This window comes from Nicotiana tomentosiformis, chromosome 4 (genome assembly GCF_000390325.3).
Source record: "Nicotiana tomentosiformis chromosome 4, ASM39032v3, whole genome shotgun sequence".
Classification (NCBI taxonomy): Eukaryota; Viridiplantae; Streptophyta; class Magnoliopsida; order Solanales; family Solanaceae; genus Nicotiana; species Nicotiana tomentosiformis.
In genome coordinates this window covers 91,062,498-91,082,632 of record NC_090815.1, presented here as the reverse complement: position 1 = coordinate 91,082,632, position 20,135 = coordinate 91,062,498, and the positions used below count along the sequence as shown (strand labels likewise).

Genomic DNA, 20,135 nt, shown 5'->3' with positions numbered 1-20,135 from the left:
CAATTGCAGGCATTTAATAAATGACTCTGCAGGGCCATTTTGAGTATGAACATAAGCTACAGGATGTTCAACTTTTATCCCAACTGATAGGCAGTAATCATCAAAAGCTTGAGATGAGAATTCTCCAGCATTATCAAGGCAAATAGCCTTTATAGGATAATCTAGGAATTGTTACCTTAATCGAATTATTTAGGCTAATAGCTTTGCAAACGCCAGGTTGCGAGATGATAGTAGGCACACATGAGACCATCTTGAAGATGCATCTATTAGGACCATAAAATATCTAAACAGCCCACTTGGTGGGTGAATAGGTCCACATATATCCCCATGTATACGTTCTAAAAAGGCAGGGGATTCAATGCCAACCTTCATTGGTGATGGTCTAGTGATCATTTTGCCTTGATAACAAGCATCACAAGAAAATTCATTATTTGTAAGAATCTTCAGGTTCTTTAATGGATGCCCACTCAAATTTTCAGTAATTCGGCTCATCATTATTGATCCAGGATGGCCCAAACGGCCATGCCAAAGCACAAAAATATTTGAATCAGTAAACTTCTGATTTACGATAGAGTGTGCTTCAACTGTACTAATCTTTGAATAGTATAAGCCAGAAGATAAAGTTGGTAACTTTTCTACAATGCACTTCTGGCCAGAAACATTCTTTGTAATACAAAGATATTCCATATTCATTTCATCAGTCGTCTCAACATGATACCCATTTCGGTGGATATCTATAAAACTCAACAAGTTTCTTCGGGACTTGGAGGAGAATAATGCATTGTCTATTATAAATTTTGTTCCCTTAGACAGAAATATAATGGCTCTTCCAGAGCCTTCAATCAAACTTATATCACCAAAAATTATTGAAACATTTGCTTTTTCCTTATGCAAATAAGAAAAGTATTTCTGATCCTTGAATATGGCATGAGTTGTTCCACTATCAATTACACAAATATCTTAGTGATTGGTTTTTGATCCAAACATAATTTGAGGATTATCCATATTCTTCAAAATGACATAAATAAAATATGTTATAATAAATATCATTATCAAAGTATAACTTTTATTTATGTACAACAATTACATAACCATACTATCTATTACAAACAACCAAAATTAAAATATTTACATTTCTACATATTCACCACCGATCATATGACTTGTTTCTCCTTCTGGGAGTGCAAAGTAATCAGCTACATCCAAATGCATGAAGTCTAAATTATCTTCAGAAATAAAATTTGCTTCAGTATTTTTCTCTGCCTTCTTCAGGGAGGCTTGATAAAGCTCAACCATGTGCTTTGGCGTACGACAGGTACGTGACCAGTGTCCTTTTCCTCCACATCTATAGCATGCATTTTCTGGCTTTGCTGCTTACACCGCTTCATGCTTTTGTTCCTTCCTTTTTCACTGCTGGTGGTGAGGAGAGTTCTTTGGTGCATTATTATTACCATGATTAGAGTTTCTTCCCCGACCACGGCCATGACCACGATTGGGGCCACGTCCTCTTTCACGCTTAGCTTGGTGAAAGTTCGTCTCATTCACTTCAGGGAATGGACAAGAACCAGTAGGTCGGCTTTCATGGTTTTTCATTAATAGCCCACTATGTTGCTCGGCTACAAGAAGATGTGAGATAAGTTCAGAATACTTTTTGAATCCCATCTCTCGATATTGCTGCTGCAGGAGCATATTCGAGGCATGAAAAGTGGTGAAAGTTTTCTCCAACATATCATGATCAGTAATATTATCACCACATAGTTTCAATTGGGAAATAATTCTGAACATAGCAGAATTATACTCACTGATAGATTTAAAATCTTGTAGACTTAGATGAGTCCAATCATAACGTGCCTGTGGAAGAACGACCATCTTCAGGTGGTCATATCTATCTTTCAAATTATTCCACAGTATGACTGGATCTTTAATAGTAAGATATTCCATTTTCAGGCCCTCATCAAGGTGATGGCGTAGGAATATCATTGCTTTGGCATGATCTTGGTTTGATACTTGATTTTTGTCCTTGATGGTGTCTGCCAGACCCATCGCATCAAGATGAATTTCAGCATCAAACACCCAAGACATGTAGCTTTTGCCCGATATATCCAGGGCTACAAATTCAAGTTTAGAAATATTTGACATTATTTAGAAAAAGAAAGTCCGTACCTCTGATACTTTCAAAGTATTTGCTCGAGATGGCAGAGTCTCATGCTGATAACGTGTTATAAAATAAAAACTGTAAAGTAAAGACAAATATAGAGAGAAACTGATATATTATTCAAACTTCAAACTTATGTATATAATGAACTGAAAACTCCTCTATTTATAGAAGAAAGGAAGCTGCTGCGTAAGCTGCTACTATAAGTTGCTGTGTAAGCTGCTATTGCAAGCTACTGTGTAAGCTGTTTGTAAGCTGCTACTGTACCAGATATAGATAATCTTCTATCGGGGGTTATGTTTATCCATAATGGAGTACCAAAATAATAAGCTTATTCAGGAGGCTTATTTCCAATAGAGTACTAAATAGATAAACATATTTACGGCGGAGTCTCATATGGATAAACTTCTTCAGAAAACTTATTTACAACGGAGTAAATGAACACCAATAATATAATATATTTATTACACCTTCCACATTTCTACAAGATTTTCAAAATATTCCCTTATTTTGAAAAAATAAGTACTAACAAATAATCACAGAGCTTCCTATATATAGTCCATAAAACACTAGTAAAACCTCTTATAAGAAGTTAACTGTTGCTAACAACTCCAATAAATCATAAACCCCATGTGAGTTTGCTCTTTTTTCCAACTGCCGCTCTACCCCTGGATCCCACTCCACCCCCCTTTCTTCTTCTTTCTCTCTTTTTCTTCCCAAAATCAAAACCTCAGAAACTCTACAAAGAATTGATTTTTGTTTTTGTTTTGAGCCAGTTCTATATGGACCCGAAGTTCAGCGGAAAGCCTATACCCATCCCATTTCTAGCGGGTCGGACCGACCTTGACCAGATGCCGGATACTCCGACCCGTATAGCACGTCATCGGCGGGCACAATCGGAGACTTTCTTCCGGTTCCCGGACTTCGACGATGATATTCTCTTAGACGACGTCGTAGCCGACTTTAATCTGGATATTTCAGCGCCGTCGCTATCCCCTTCTGCTGATACTCATATGCAACCGGCCAATTCTGCTGACTCGTCGTCGACCGGTGGACCAGGCTTAATGTCCGGACCGGGCGCTAATAATAACCCTAGACCGTTGAATCATTTTCGTAGTTTATCAGTTGACGCCGACTTTTTTGATGGTTTGGAGTTTGGAGCGACCACGCCGGGGGCGGCGGCGGAGGAGGAGAAGAAGGTGTTCGGTTCCAGTTCGGTTTCTGGTTCGGGTACTCGACACAGGCATAGCAATTCGATGGACGGGTCATTTTCAACGGCGTCGTTTGAGGCGGAGTGTAGCAGCTCCGTTAAGAAAGCTATGGCTCCTGATCGCCTTGCTGAGTTGGCTTTGATTGATCCCAAGAGAGCCAAAAGGTTTGGACTTCTCTATTTTTTGTTTTTTGTTTTTTATACATTTGTTGTGTGATGTTTTTTTTTACTTGGAATTATACTTAGCTCTAATGATTAGGATTTAGGAGGAAATGTCTCTTCAAATCATTTGGTTCTTTGAAAATTTCTTGAGAAAATGTAGGGAACTAGATGGTCGCTATATTTCTTGGTTTTGAAATGATTTGCTATTTCTTTGGAAGGCCAAAATTGTCTATTTTTAGTTGTAAAGAGCTTTTTTTTGGATGAAGTAATAACCTTTTATTTATGAAGGGCATAATATACGAGTAGTATACCAAAAAGTAGAATCTTTAGGACACTCAATCTTCTATACATATAAAAGAGAAGAAAAACAAAGGATAGGAGTTAAAGGAGGAGGTAGAATTATGATATTAGAAACTATATCCTTCTTTTGGTTAAATTGTATGTGATCAATATTCTCGAACTCAAATCAATGGAATAGAAGAAATGCATATGATTTGAGAAAGAAGAAGTATGTTGGTGATCATTTGCAACAATTCTCTATTGTGGAAAATGAAATAAGTTTCCACTATTCTCTATATGTGAATGGCCAGGATATTTAACATCGGAAACAAGGAAACTTTATATATTCAAAAAAAGGAAGAAGGGATTGGAGGGAAGGGAGGGGAGGACTATACTACTTAAAAGCAGTCTAGTAGAGGCTCCTAGCAGTAAAGCCGGATTACTGAGTTAATGAAAAGATGCTATTGTACCTTGTATGCTGATTTAGGATGAAAGAGAATGGTGTTCTGCTATACTGTATATCTTTAGTGAAGTGGTGTTACCTGAATGGTAGGAGGCGAGGAAATTCAGAAACTACTGATAACATCTCATTGTCAACATAGCAATCTGAAAATTTCAGCACAAAAGGTTATACTGTGTCATTTCTCTCTGTTACATGGCATCGTGTCCCAGCATTACTGTTTTGTCATTTGTATGTTTTCCATTTCCTAAAATACTAAGTCCCCTTGTGGCTTGTAGGTAAAGGTTCTAGCATTTAACTTAGTTTTAAGCTTTTGTATAAACTCATCTTTGATTCTGCATTATTACAGGATTCTTGCAAACAGACAATCTGCTGCACGTTCAAAGGAGCGAAAAATTCGTTACACTAGTGAACTGGAGAGGAAGGTACAGACTCTGCAGACTGAAGCTACTACTCTATCTGCCCAAATCACGGTCCTGCAGGTATGAAATAGACAAAGAATTTATGCAATACTCTTCATGGTTATCAAATTTTGCTGTATAAAGTGACCTGAAAATTTCAATAGCTTCTCATGTTTACATACGTTGAACAAAGAGCATATGCAATATGATCATGGTAAAGAACTCCAAAAAGTTTTGAAAGAACTGTGCAATCAATAATAAAGTAACTGGGAAAGAAATGTTGGCGTATAATAAAAAGCTCAATGCAACCTGGATGGTTATTACCAAGTCAGTGAAGCGACCTTTGGCTTGTCAGTAATCGGGATATTTTCCGTTTCTTCCCATTATTTATGTTCATATTCCTGTCCTTTTTTGTACGTGATGTAGAATGCTTAGGGCTAATAATGGGAACGGAGAACCGGAGAACAGTGATATGGTGCCAGTGTTTGGGAACAGGGTCGGGTAGCCATGGGAAAGGGAGTACTACAGCTAAGAAAGAGAGGGGCATTGGAGAAGTGGGAGTGCTAGTGCCATATGCGGAGGGTGCTGTTGCTGGCAATGGAGGATGGAAGGAGGGAGCTAGTGGTTGGGAGGGGAATATTGGGGAAAGGTGAGATAGTGCGGTGCTATGACAGTTAGAATGGTGTGGCATCAGGGGGGGGAAGGTGTGTGAGCATTAGCGAGATAGAGAGAGGTGCTGAGGAAGGAATAGGTCCTTGTTGATTTTGCTTTTCTTTTTGTCCCCCCCACCCCAAAAAAAAAACACACACACAAAAGAAAAAAGGAACTTTAAAGATGAGCAATATCAACTGCGGACATGCTGGTTGACTAATTGGTCAGTCACGTATCTTTCGGCGAGACCAACTTGTTTTTTGTTTTTTTTGACAATTTAGAATATAACAAGTCAAAAGTGGGGTTGGTGGAATAATCTAGCTAAATCCTGCTATTAAAAATAAGAGTAGGGTTACCAATTTAGTAAAGACCTCCAAGTTTGCCTATAATATTTGCAAACAAATAACAATGAAACTGAAAAAGAAATATAAATGATACTGAAGTAATTTTTGTCTGTGAAGTAACACCATAGAGAGGATTTGCCATTGGAATAATATGAATATAGGTTGTAAATTTAATTGATAGGATCAGAGTCTCTGCTAGTTGAACTTGTGAACTAAGAATGCAAAAGGAGAATTTTGGAAATTCCATGCCCTATCTATCAATTAAAATCCCTTTTGAACCCCTTTTCCCTTATTTTTTTTTTTTTTTAAAAAAAGGAGAACTTTGGTGCTAAAATGGCAGAATTCTAGATTCAGCCTTTGGAACCGAAACTAGAGATTTTTTGGAAAACCAAGTAAGGCAAGTGAGCTCTAGCAAAGAACTTCAGGTAATTTCATCAAATAGATGGAGGGTTTGCAGTACTCATTTCAAGTATTTTTCTGATTGACGGTTTGTTATATATTATTTGTACCTGGGTTTCAGTTGTCTTTTGAGCTTTATGTTTCTCAACTAGTTGTTTGAGTTTAAAATTAATAAGCTGGAATGAACTGCTGGAGCTAGAAATGCATCTGATATTGTACATTGCTTCAAAATTTCCCACTGTTAAAATCTGGAAATACTATATATCATATTCTTCAAGGTGTCCTTTCTCCTTTTTTTAATCCTTACACGGATCTTCTATGTTTGTCATCACTGCATAAGATAGTTACTATGGATCAATTGCATCTATTACATGCATATATTAAATTTAATGATATGGAAGAAGCTTTATCGGTCATGGTTTTTTAAGATGTAGGCTCCAAACTTTTGCTTTTCAATTACCTACTTCTATGCTTGTAGATTTCACTTAGAGTTCCTTGCGTAATTTTGCAAGCCATTTCTCTAAACTGGTTCTGACTTCAAATTATTGTGGAAAACATAGTATTTCTTAGGATATAAGGAAAATTTTCAGTCAAATCTTTTCTTTTCCACCACTAGCTGGTCAGGTAATTAGGCTCTTCTAAGCTGTTGCACTTCTCTTTGGTGCTAAATAATGAACGTTGTTTATTGAGAATAGTCATCATAAATTAACAGGTTCTTAGTTATTAAGTAGTATTTTGTTTTCTAGCATCATTAGAATATCTGAGTATGGTATCCTGCTAGCTGCTCGCAATAAAATCCTGCTGGAATCTAATTCCATTGCTCTGGTTGGAAATTCATCTTCTTTTTACTCATCTCTTTGTCGTTGAGTATGGATCTGACTACCACAACATCATGCATAAATAGTTGTGTGACAGTCTCCAGTTTGTTGTACTGAAGGCGTACCGTTCTTGTTTTTCATGATTGCTCCTTCCCATTTTTCTTTTCCTTTTTGTAAAATTACTTTGGTTGACGGGTTGAGTGGTGCTTTTGAACTTCTTCTCCATGTTTTCATTTGGGCGGTAACATACAATAGGCAATCCATTTATCCATGACACATATATGCCGTGTGTGCAAAATTGCAGTTTCAAGTTGTGTGCATTTCCTTAGACATGTATCAACTGTATTTCTGTGTTGCTGAATGGAATATTTTCATTGCAAATTATGCTATCGCTAACACACTGTTGTCAAAAAACACAGTAACAGTTCCTTGACCACTTTCATGCCATTTTTGTATGATGATGCAGAGAGACAATAGTGGATTGACTAATGAGAACAAAGAGCTCAAACTACGGTTGCAAGCTTTGGAACAAGGAGCACATCTTAGAGATGGTATGCCTGTTTAATAGCTTGATGTGATTTTCACTGATTTATTTTAGTGACATATGAGTGAATATTTTCTAGCTCTGAACGAGGCTTTGAGGGAAGAACTGCAGCGGCTTAAGATAGCAGCTGGCCAAATTCTAGGTGCCAATGGAAATAGGGGGCCACGTCCGCATTTCCCTCCCCAGCCACAGTCATTTGTCCAATGTGGTAGTCACCATGCGCAACAGCAGCAGCAGCACATGCCTCATTCTACCACAAGTACCCAGAATATCGGTGGGCAGACCCAACCTAGCTTCATGAACTTCAATAACAGGGGTTGAAAATGTCAAAAGGGAACATCATAAATGAGTAATTAGCATAGAGCTTTGTATATATTGATATGTAATGGATAGTGGTACAGGCTGTGAGTGCATGCTACTCAGATCATTTGTACCATTATCAATACTAGTTACTTTAATGCTATAGGAGAAACTTGTTTCATAAACAGCAGCTAGATATTGTTCAACATCTTTTATGTTATGATTATCATAACTTATTATTTGTGAGGTTTCCAGTTGTTTGATCTCAATTAAATAAACCTTGCTGGTGATTAAATTCTTCTGAATGACCTCAAATTCCTGACCATTGAGCTAGAAAACAGGCATGAACATGATCTTGGGTTATGGAAATAAATTTGCTCTATTTATTTTCCACAAGTACAACTACTTACATGGCATATCCATAACCTTATTATTTAATGCATTCAACCACTCCAAACAGGACGGCCTCGTATTAGTTGAGAGATAGATTCTTAAATGCTTTCTATTGCATGATCAGATTTGAGAGTGGACTTTAGATTTTAAAAGCAATAACCCAAAGCCAAGTTTTGATGGCTTACTAATTAAGTCAGCTTTAGACTCTAGGCCTATTTATCATCATTTGTTTTGTCAATAGAATCTTACAGATTGAAACCCTTTCTTTTTCTGTCTAGTCTTGTTTGTGAGAGAAGAAAAATGGAGTATGTCAATGAAACAATGATCCAAAGTTGGAAGCATTGTTGGGCTGGTGCACACGCCTAAGTCAACTCAACCATCCCATAAAAGAAGAGTTGTGCCAAGTTTGACAACTTTAGCTTATCAAAGTAAATAAATGGATCTATTATCCGAATTATAGAGTAAATAGTATAAATTCATTGAAATTATTCTTCCCTAGTTGCGAATTTACCAACTGATTAGCATTCTATTTATTTTTTCAAAAAAAAAAAAGACAAGAAGAGAACTAGAGTAGGAAGAAGTTAAATTCCTTCAACTGATCAAGATATCAAAGTTCCTATTAATTTAAAAGTTGAATTTACAATGTAACAGTGACATGAATCTATTTTGACATTATCACAGAAGAAGATGCCATATACTCACAGGTGGTAGCCATGATTTCAACGCCAGAATTTATTGTTGCATTGCTTCAAAAGATTAATTAATCAATCAAGTAGCTGTAATTAGACAAGAATGTTTACACCATCCAAGTTAACTTGGGACAATATCAACAGAAACAAGTGATTAGTGGTCTTCCTTAGATATAGCCTAACAGAAAAATCTAAGTATCAGCCAATTTAAAGATTAATTAATCACTTCCATATGTCAAGCAGTTTTCATTAGACAAGAATATTGACACCAACTAAGTAAAACTTGACATAATACCAATAGGAAACACAGTGAGATGGTTTCTCCTTGCAGAAAATTTCAAAATTGAAGTATCAACCAATTTAAATGAATTTATGCCTTAAAACTATTTCATTTATCTTGTTGAGTAAAATCTGAATCAAAATCAAGGTGGTCTTGAATTATCCTTTATCATCAGAAATGTTTATTGTTATTTAGTTTGAGCATCCAATCCAAATTAATCGATTATAAGTAAAGGATTTTAAGTTATATGCACTAATAGTGTTAGAAATATTTAGACAAGTAAATCTTAATAATAAACATTAATCAGTAACCTGGTAAAAATGACATTTAAACTACATTAATAGTGTAAAAAATGTTTTCGCTGTTAAGAGTATATAACTGAAATCTTGAGTAAAGTGGTTTTGAGTCTGTTAAGCATCTTATCTTTCATAATTAATTCCATTTATTATCCCAACTTTCTTCAAATTGTAAAAGAAGATGAAAGTTTTTCTTTTCTCTTCATTTCCTTGAACTTACCTTTTTCTGTTAGTAGAATAATTTGACTCTGTTATTTTCTTGACATTAAACAAAGTCTAGAAGAAATTGTGACTAGTAGTAAAATAATTTTATGAATTAGAAATTTATAGTAAATCCATTTGGACCCCTGTCATAGAAAACATCTAATACCAATGGAAACTTAATATATTCAATGGGGTGAAGTTGTCTTATGCCAACAAGGAATCAGTTTATGCTAAAGCTGTTCTTGAGATCATCACAATATCACATATAAATTAATCATTCTTTGCAGCTTTAACACATTCAAGAATGGAGCTAATCATGTTAATAGTGATTGTGCTAGTGTTGGCTTTAGTAATATTAGCTATCTTACTGAAAACAAGGGATTCTCCAAAAGAAATGGAAGCAATTCCAGGTACCTTAGGGTGGCCTATTATTGGAGAGAGCTTGTCTTTCATATCTGAATTCTCAAGCCCTGCTGGTATATACAGCTTCATTAACAAGAGACAGAAACTGTAAGTAAGTGTTAAGGCCAACATATGATCATTTTCGTATTATCTAGCTATAGCACGTCAAATATTTCTCCAGGGAATCGTAATAATATGCTATGTTTATTTAGAAAGAACTCATTCACTTGCATTGTGGGAAAGAATTTAAAATCTTGCTCGGGAAAGTTAAAGAAAATTCTTAAAATGCTCTATGTTATGAAAAATTACACTGTAAAATATTGATTTTAGATGTATATAACATATATTCAACACCCTTTGTCGGGAAATTTGTTTACTTACTTTCAAGTCAGAACACCCTTGAAGAAATTTCTGGCTTTGCCACTGACTGACTGTATCATGGTTTGGCGCGTGATTGAAATAATGATTGTAGGTATGGGAAGGTGTTCAAGAGTTATGTATTGGGAAGGTACACGGTGTTCATGACAGGAAGAGAAGCAAGTAAAATATTGTTGACAGGAAAAGATGGAATGGTGAGCTTAAACCTTTTCTACACAGGACAGCAAGTACTTGGACCTACTAGCTTGCTTCAACAGACGGGAGATTCGCACAAGAGACTCCGAAAACTAATTGCTGAACCACTTTCTGTTGATGGACTTAAGAAGTATTTTCAGTTTATCAACAGCTTAGCTATTGAAACATTGGATCAATGGTCTGGAAAAGAAGTCTTGGTTCTTGAAGAGGCTTCCACAGTTGAGTCTTTTGATTGTTGAGTTTGGTTTTTGATTTAGAGGCATTGTTTCAACCTGTTGGATTATGTTTTGCAGTTCACGCTCAAGGTGATAGGCAACATGATAATGAGCTTAGATCCAACTGGTGAGGAACAAGACAAGTTTCGAACCAATTTCAAGATTATTTCTGCCTCTTTTTCTTCTTTACCCTTCAAGGTACCGGGAACTGCCTTTTATCGTGGCATTCAGGTAACAAATTTTCAACAGTATATGCAGAATAGGATTAATGGACAAACTAAAAGGGATGGCTATTTGTCAACTACAGGCTCGTGATCGAATGTATGCTATGTTAGACTCGATAATTGACCAACGGAGAAGTGGGAAAAGCTTGAAACAAGATTTCTTGCAATCCCTGGTAAAGAAGCATGCATCAGAAGGAAATGATGATGATGGCAAACTCTCCGATAAACAACTGAAGGATAACATATTAACACTGCTAGTTGCAGGACACGATACTACAACTGCTGCATTGACATGGCTACTCAAATTTATTCAAGAAAATCCTGCTGTATTGGAACGATTAAGGGTAATTCTTATTGACCCTAACACGGGAAAAAGGAACAGCCTTTAACTTTCTGAAATTAGATTATAACTTGAATCTCTTATTTGCAGGAGGAACATAGAGAAATCCAAGCTAGAAAACAAGGCACGCCAGATCTTGCCTGGTCTGAAGTCAATAATATGCCTTACACCGCCAAAGTGAGCTGCATAATAGTCATGAATCCAGCTTCTTTTCATCCCTGAAATTCAAAGATTAACTGTTTGCTTGATCTTTCAATGTTCAGGTAATAAGTGAAACTCTTAGAATGGCAACAATCCTGCCTTGGTTTTCAAGAAAAGCAGCAATGGATTTTGAAATTGATGGTAACTGTCAGCTTTCTCATACCTGGAATTTGTTACATTTCCTGCTCTACTATACAGAGCTAGAATAAATCTTTTAACCATGCTCAGGATTCAAAATCAAGAAGGGATGGTCTCTTAACTTGGATGTACTGTCTATCCACCGCGACCCCAAGATTTTTCCTAATCCTGAGAAGTTTAATCCTTTTAGATTTGATGTAAGTTCTCCAAAATAATAAGCTGGCTCCTATTCAACCCCTGAGATATTATAACAAAAGTCGGCTTGTTGGATTTTCTACAGGAGCCTCTAAAACCTTTCAGCTTCCTTGGATTTGGAAGCGGACCGCGCATGTGTCCTGGAATCAACCTAGCCAAACTGGAAATTTCTGTTTTCCTTCATCATCTTGTCTGCAGATACAAGTAAGAAAAAAGGAACAGTTGTTTTGAAATTTTCTCCAACGATATTAAGAAACTGTATCTAATTTGAAAATTTGTCTACCTTGCAGATGGACGCCTTTAGACACAGATGATTCTGTTCAGCCAACACTTGTCAGGATGCCAAAGAACAAGTATCCAGTCATGGTTGAGACACTTTAGATAATGTCTTTCTTTCACATTGTATTAGAAAGAGGAAACGAAAGCATTTTAGTAGAATATAATAGCACAAATAAGGAAAAGGTGCCAACTCCTGGTTCCAGTTGAACCAATAAGTAACCAATGAGTTGGAATTGTTCCTGTAGATCCATTGTTAAATTGCAAGATAATGTATGAAACTCTTTGATGATGATAAAAAAGATGGTAATCTAACAAAGTGATACATTTTAAAGCTCAAAGCAAGTATAACAACAACCCAGTATAATCCCACTAGTGGGGTCGGGGAGGGTAGTGTGTACGCAGACATTACCCCTACCCTGGGGTAGAGAGGTTGTTTTCGATAGACCCTCGGCTCCTTCCCTCCAAGAACTCCCAACCTTGCTCTTGGGGTGACTCGAACTCACAACCTCTTGGTTAGAAGTGGAGGGTGCTCACCACTATAGCAACCCAAGCTCAAAGCAAGTACTTTGCTCATTTTGTTCTGCTTCCTCTTTCATTTTCTTCTTTTCTCGTCGAGAGGGGTGGCTGGTATATGGCAGGAGGTTGTTACAATCAACCCTTGATCCACCCATTCTAGCACTGAATGTGATATATTTAACTCAGATGCATAGCTCGAAAACTTAACTGGACGTTAGAATTACCTGATTAAAGAGCCAAGAAAAGTCTAAATGTGCATTGCAAGTAATTACTCTCTAATAGCCACCTGCTCTCAAGAAAAGAAGATGATTATAACTACCAAAAAAGAAAAAAAATCGAATAGTATACATCCTTTTGAGAAATGGATAATTCGGTTTTTCAACCTTAGCCTGCAGTTTATGTATTAACTTCCATGATTTCTTTCCAATCACTTTCTGGAGATTCCTCAGCCAAACGACATATATAATACAGAGAGTATGATAGTTTGCAGATTCACTGAGATTGTTATTGTAAAAAAAGAAGCTTCAAATTGAAAGTTTAGATTCTGTTTGCAACCGAAAAAATTGTACCTCAACGATAAAATAAATAAATAAAAAATTAGAAGAATAGGACTACAAGGTACAAATCATTAACTGTATCCCCTATTCAGTTTAACGTTCTACTACATTAGTCTTCTAAAGATATCACGAATATGCATGCTCTTAAGGGGATAAAAACCAGAAACAGAAATGGTTATCTGCTATAGAAATAAACTTGATCAGTTGTTTCGTTCATCTTTTCTTTCTGTTTCCTTTTTTTTTCTTTGACCCACCCTGACGCCAGAAAAAGAAACACAGACCAATCCATCAACCCCCCTCTTGACCCAACCAAAGAAGGCAAGTTTTGCTTCAAGAATATGGAGGTCATAACCATTGACGGGTTTTACAATTTCATACCGAACAAGACTAGTAGACTACATCCAATCTTAAAATCTATTGCACAAATGCTACCATAACTTTCTTGCAGAGTTTCTAAACTCTCTTTTCAACATTTTTTCATATTTTTTGCTATGGCTAGGAGTTCCCCTTTTTCATATCAAAGATAGCAGACTGAGAAAATGGAGAGGAACACAAAAGATTCATAAAGCTGCCACATAATCTTGGCAAATCCTTCCTTATGATAACACATTTATGCAGAAGCAAAAATGCCACACCGATACACTTCTATGGGTCCAAGTCACAATTCAAACATCACTTCTACAATGAATCCAAGGCTTCCTACAGAAACTAATAGCTTCTCTAATTCAAACATCAGTGGCACGATGGCTCTAATGTTTCCTACAGAAACAATGAGAAACTATAGCTTCTCTATCTAAGAATTACGTCCCCTGTGCTGAGGGCAGCAACAGTTTTGACTCCCGATATCTGCAGCTAGACAAGGAGGCTTGACGTTCTCATCCTTGTACCAGATTGATCGTGCTTTAACTAACTCGTCCAAGAAGTCATCCAGCTTTTCGACTGTGACACTAGGCATTACGACAACATGTGACATATTTCTTTCACAAGCAAGTTGCCACTTGCGAACAAATTCCTCATCTTTAGGTCGCTCAAAAACAACTGTGCTGCTCAGTTCATTCAGCATAGCACTGATTCCAGCTCCTATAAGGCGATCTTTTAAGTAATGAGCATTCCTTAGGCACTTCTGGACTTCTTTCTGGAATCCCTTGTACCCTTTTCTGTTCAGGGTGCACCAAAGGAAAAGTGGAGCATGCCCATTCCGACTTCCCATGATAGTGGCGTCCCTTGAAGCAAGGTACTCCACGTTCCTAGAAAGGGCATTAATGTGCTCCAACCTTGTCAGTTGAACACCGCATGGCATTGGACATCCCACAAACTTGTGACCAGAGACGCTCACACTACCAATTGGCTTTTTGAAAGTAACCTGCGGTGCCTGTACATATTAACAATATTACTTGAGAGGTAAACCCTGAAACAATAGCATTACCTTCAAAAAAAAAATCTTCTTTTTGGTTTCTTTCCTTTTCTGAAAATTTAAATTTTAAATTTATTGTTCCGTAAAATGGTACGTAGGAGCAACAAAAGATAATAGTTAAATTTATGATTCATAAAAGCGCTGTGGCGGTGGATGGTCTCTGCTTGCAGAATCTCTTTTTTGGTTTGAAGAAGTTACCACATGACGAACATTAATACTTGTCAAAAGAAAAAAGGAATATAAACACTGCCAACAGGACTGTAGATCTGCATACAAAATCTATTTCATCTTTTTTTGTTTTTTACTGTGAAGAAGTATCCACATAAGGAACACCTACTGCCAACAGGACCGGAAAAAAGATACTTTATCTTTTAGTCCTTCTAATCAGCCAAAGATATGAATTCTGCTTCTCTTCATATTTCCCCCTTTAGTTCCAAAAGAAATGGTTACAGAGAACCAATTTGACTTTTAACCTTCTGCCTATTGCTAGTGGCAAAGGCAGCAACTTTTCACATTTTCAATTACACAAGAGTACCTCACAAACTCCTGATTCGCTAACAGTAGCCAAGTATTTTTACATACACTTCACATAGGCTAGTTTAAGAAATGCAAGGAGAAGTTAAACAATAAAAACAACTTGTATAAACAAATTACTTACACGCTTGACAAATGGCATCATAAGACCAAAGAGAGCCCCATCACAGTGGATATAAAACCGATCATGTGAAAACCCACACTCTTCAAGGGTTTTTATGACGAGATCAAGATCATCGACGGCTCCTTTCACAGTAGTTCCTGTCAACCAAAAAAGATGGCACATTAGGCAGCTAAGCGGTTGCTGCATTTAGGGAATATCTCAGACAGTGAAAGGGTAAGAGAGTACCGATGTTGACATTGAGGATTGCAGGTTTGTCCTTGTTTGCTAGTAGCTTAACTTTGAAGTCTGCACAATCTATTTCACCAGTTAGTAGAGTGTCAACCTTCACACATTCCATTCTATACATTCGTGCTGCTTTAAAAACAGAATAATGAGACTCCTTCGAAGCATACAAAATTCCTTCGGGAAATACTTCTCTCCTGCATTATTAAGACAGTATTTTCCTTAGAATTAGAAAAAAGAGAGGAAAAAGGAGGGAGATCCCCTCTTCAGCAGTAACCTAATGCTTCCAAACGAAAAAATTTAAAATTATACTAACCCAACAAGGATTCCATGAAGATTTCCTTCAGTTCCGCAGTTTGTGATGTATCCCCAATATTCATTCTTCTCTATTTCCCATAGGCGTGCAAACCAGTCCAAAACCCCAACTTCAAACTGCCTTGAGTGCACACCATAATTACTCTCAATGAATGGATCCCCCAAGTTATTGATGGAAAAATGCTGCAACTGTGTGAGTGCACCATAATCAAAGTCCAAATTATATGGATACCCTGTGAAAATCAGCAATCTGAGATAATAAGGCAAATATCTTTTTACACCTGGAATGCAATGAAAGTAGTCAAGGATGTTGTAAACTGGACTAGTCCACCCACCCACTGGGACATACTGTTGGCTAATTTCAATACTATATCTATACTGTTGGCTAATTTCAATACTATATTCATTACCAAAAATAACATCAGTACGGTAGTTCGGAGGCAATCAATATATAAGGTTCTAATGAAGAAAAAGCACTTTTTAATGCTAAACACAACACGAAATCAAACTTTTAATAAACAGCAAATAAGACAACACATATAGCTATTTAAAAGAAAGACAGAAGCCATTCTAAATTATGTTTACCTCCCAAAAGGAGGAAAAACTATATCATACTTAGGTGAAGAAATAGATAAGAATATCAGAAACACCTTATAGTAAATAATCACCCAATGATTTCATCCTCTCATGTTTCATCAATATCCCAACCCCCCCAACCAAAAAAAAAAAAAGAAACTACTTGCTATGTGATGGTAAAACTGTGTCCTGAACCTAATCTCACGCTCATGCAAGACCAATCTTTTGTTCAACTTTACCAGTATGCTTCTTTTGCCATAAATAGGCATGTTCTTTTCATGTTGTCCCCAATGAAAATAATAGCAAAGAAAAAATAATCAGCTGCTTGTTACAACTTTCCAATGCAACAAGCTGGACAGCTTAATTAGTCGAGGCCAAAAGCAATAGCCACAAGTTTGCCAATTTCAAAGACAAAACTCAGTATTTCAGAAAAGGGCTACTTTTAAGCCCGAAGAGTAAATTACCAAAATTCTAAACCAAAAAAAATTGCCCCAAAAGGAAACATAATAGTAAGTCATAACATTTATATTGGAGCTATATCCTAGTCTCTCCCGTTTTAAGGGGGATTAACCAATAACAGATTTCGAGCTAGAGATACCATTCCTAATATATATGAAACCAATTTAGAAAGCTAAAATGGCCATAGTAGCAACATTTGTCAAAAAAGGAAATATCTAAAGCCAACCTAAGAAAATATATAATTCCCTTTATGGACTAGTAAATCCAATGGACTGTGGTAGAATTTCAAACTCGAACCTATAAAGTTAAAATCTTGGATCCGCCTCAGCAAAGAAATCAAAATCACGTGTCACAATTCAAAATTAAAATGAACACGATACCTAAATGGTACTTAGTTCGATCAGTAAGAGTCTTCCGATACCGAGCCAAAACACTAGCCATATAGGCTTCCTTATCACCGGTAGATTCATCATCAGCATCAGGTTCCGTAACAGCTAAGCACGTTGTATGTATGTTCCGCCCTAACACAATCTCCCTCTTCTGCTCCTCACCGTCATTAACCGCGCCATCTACATCGTCCGATTTCACCACTGGCGGCACCGGCTCCGCCACAGTCGTCAGATCAAGTCGACTGTCCGCTGCCACCTCTTTTCCGATCACAGCGGAGCTGACCGATTCAATTACTGCGCTTGTTCCTACCATAGCTCTGTTCGAATCAACAATCGCTGCTTCCATTTTAGTAAAATTTTATCAAATCGTCAATTTTTATAATTGTATACAAAATTAGTTACAGATCAATCCAACAAAATTAGAACCGAAAATACATATGGATTTCAATTATCTAACCGATTATTCATATAAAAAAAGAAATTTGCAATTTTATTTTTTCCCGCAATGTATGACAGAAAAAGTGCAGGCGTAATATATGAATATAAATGCGGAAAAATAGGAATCAGTGGATAAATGTATGGTTTTTACCTGAATTAAGAGAGATTGTTGTATAGGGAAGACCGGCAGTATCGGCTCAGCAATTCTTGATTTTGCGGAGAGAGGAAAAAGAATGAACAAATATGGTTCTGTATTTATAGCCTAATAACTGAATGTTTATTTCTTTTCATTTTTAGTCTTTTTCTTATATTTACTAATCAGTCCCTCGTGGTACTTTATTTAGATCGGAACTCCCTCATGGAATCCTTATGATTTTCCTAGGCGCTTAGACATGAAGGTCTATTTGGAAAGCTACCTGCTAATCGGAAGTGGCGTAATTATTATGTTAGTAATTACGCAACCTAGTAATTATACCGTCTAGTAATTGCGACGATCTATTTGTTTGTCACAACATAATTACAAGCGTATTATTTGGTTGCACAAATATAATTACATAGTTAGATTAAATTTTAAATGAATTATCAAAACTTAAAAGTTAAAAATAATAAATATATGCCTATACGTAATTTTTTATAAGTATAAATGATATTAGATTTGGTATTTAAGATACATATTATTTCTTGAATATACACTGATTAGTAATCATATATTTATAACTAATATTGTAAAATAATTTTTATATATATTTAAAATTAATAATATTTAGTTTAATTAATTATAAAAACTAAAAACATACGTTTTGTAAGAATATCATGGAATGCATGTTTGATAAAATAAATTAATATTTATAAATATAATGTCATAATATTATACAAATATTTGACAAAATCAATCTATCAATTCTAACTAAAAATCAGTATTTTAAAAGGCATGGGCGTAAGGCGGGGCATTTTACATATGCCTCAGCGAGGCGTAAGCCCCATAGGATATTTAATTTTTAATATTTTATAAAATAATATAATTACAGTAAATATTTTATAATGTGTGTGTGCGCGCGCGCTCTATCCCCATAAAAAACTAGTCAAAACAATCTATTATACGCTACTTACAAAGCACAAGTAACTTGAGTCTAAAAGAATAACGTTTTCTATATTGAGGGAAAAAAAGGATGACTAACCTGCAATTTGAACTTTGAACTTGCTGCTATGAAGGAGAATGGAGTTCTCTTTGTACTTGTAAAAAAAGGTGAATATTCGTTGCTTTTGGGAGATATTAGCATACTAGCGGACAAGATAAAGAATTGGGAATGACCATGAATTAGGGCTTCAATCGATAAAAAATATCTTGACTTTTAAATTTAATACATTTCAGTTCCTTTTTAAAACTTTTGAGTAATTACCAAGTTGACTTTTAAGAATTTGGGTATTATATGAAAGACTTTTATTTTAATTTGAAAAAGTCTCTAGGGCTTTCGCCTCACTAAAAAAACGCGCCTCAAATGCCCGAGCGTACGCCCCGAATTGTTGGGCGTACGCCTCTTGAGACTTTCTCCCCACACTATCGCCTCGGGGCGTTTTTGGTGCGCCTCGCCCCGAAAGCGCCTTTTAAAACACTGCTAAAAATGAACAACATGCAGTATGAAATAACAAGCCAATACTACTAAAATAAGTAAATTGGAACCATAATATAGCACATTTTCAAAATTCCAAAAAAAAAATAAAAAAAAATTAAACATATGTCAGATTCCAACATAATAAAAATAAATTTAAATACAACTTAAGATTAGGAAACATAATAAGTTTATAACCTCATTCAACAACGAAATTCTACTTTAATAACATCACTCATTATATGCCAAAATTGTTAATGACTCATTATTTATAATATTAGGAGGTGTAGTTTCAAAAACTAGAATAATAACGCACTTATGCTAAATGAAGAAAATAAAACAAATAAGAAATAAAATATACGAGCAATTACATGGAATCACAAGAAGTAAAGGTAGAGAAATAAAAGATAAATAATGTACAAAAAATATATTTTTTAAAATTAAAAAAGAAATTAAAAGGTAAAATTAAAATAAAAATAAAAAATAATGGAAATAAAAAGTTATAAAAAATAAATTAAAATAAAAACAAAAAGAAAATAAATTAAAAAGTAACCTTGTAATTACAACAAATATACCAAACTGTGTAATTACACTCAATTACACTCAAATTCAATTATTATGTGGCTTTTCAAGCAGGCTCGAAGTGATTGATATTTGAGAAAATATAATATTTGAAGTTAATATTGGAAAAGAATATCTGGAATTTGGAAGTATGATTGGATATGAAAATATATTAAAATATTGTGAGCAAAAACTTGAAAAACTACCTAAATCTATTTTTCAAATTTCATATTTCAAGTTTGAAATTGAAGTGATGGGCAATTTGATA

The 20,135-nt window shown here is 35.7% G+C and overlaps 3 protein-coding genes across 5 annotated transcripts; 2 read left to right on the top strand and 1 right to left on the bottom strand.

The window, feature by feature from the left end:
- Positions 1-2,739: 2,739 nt before the first annotated feature.
- LOC104109041 (transcription factor VIP1-like) lies at positions 2,740-7,964 on the top strand. The gene is made up of 4 exons (XM_009618221.4): positions 2,740-3,530; positions 4,616-4,748; positions 7,346-7,430; positions 7,503-7,964. The coding sequence occupies exons 1-4, from the start codon at positions 2,938-2,940 to the stop codon at positions 7,742-7,744; spliced, it is 1,053 nt and encodes a 350-aa protein (XP_009616516.1). The 5' UTR covers positions 2,740-2,937; the 3' UTR covers positions 7,745-7,964.
- Positions 7,965-9,878: 1,914 nt separating this feature from the next.
- LOC104109040 (abscisic acid 8'-hydroxylase 3-like) lies at positions 9,879-12,545 on the top strand. The gene is made up of 9 exons (XM_009618220.4): positions 9,879-10,095; positions 10,460-10,778; positions 10,854-11,006; positions 11,083-11,343; positions 11,430-11,516; positions 11,603-11,681; positions 11,769-11,875; positions 11,959-12,077; positions 12,164-12,545. Exons 1-9 carry the CDS (start codon positions 9,890-9,892, stop codon positions 12,252-12,254), a joined length of 1,422 nt encoding a protein of 473 aa, XP_009616515.1. The 5' UTR covers positions 9,879-9,889; the 3' UTR covers positions 12,255-12,545.
- Positions 12,546-13,784: 1,239 nt separating this feature from the next.
- LOC104109039 (serine decarboxylase) lies at positions 13,785-18,001 on the bottom strand. Of its 3 annotated transcripts, none has more exons than XM_009618217.4 (6): positions 17,848-18,001; positions 17,250-17,594; positions 15,836-16,067; positions 15,523-15,716; positions 15,298-15,434; positions 13,785-14,597 (listed from the first exon to the last, which is right to left on the bottom strand). In XM_009618217.4, exons 2-6 carry the CDS (start codon positions 17,569-17,571, stop codon positions 14,019-14,021), a joined length of 1,464 nt encoding a protein of 487 aa, XP_009616512.1. In that variant the 5' UTR covers positions 17,572-17,594; positions 17,848-18,001; the 3' UTR covers positions 13,785-14,018. The 3 variants fall into 3 exon arrangements, with proteins under 3 accessions (XP_009616512.1, XP_009616514.1, XP_018630703.1); XM_009618219.4 differs by having other exon boundaries at positions 17,250-17,575; positions 17,848-17,998; XM_018775187.3 differs by having other exon boundaries at positions 17,250-17,597; positions 17,848-17,960.
- Between the last annotated feature and the right edge of the window lie 2,134 nt (positions 18,002-20,135).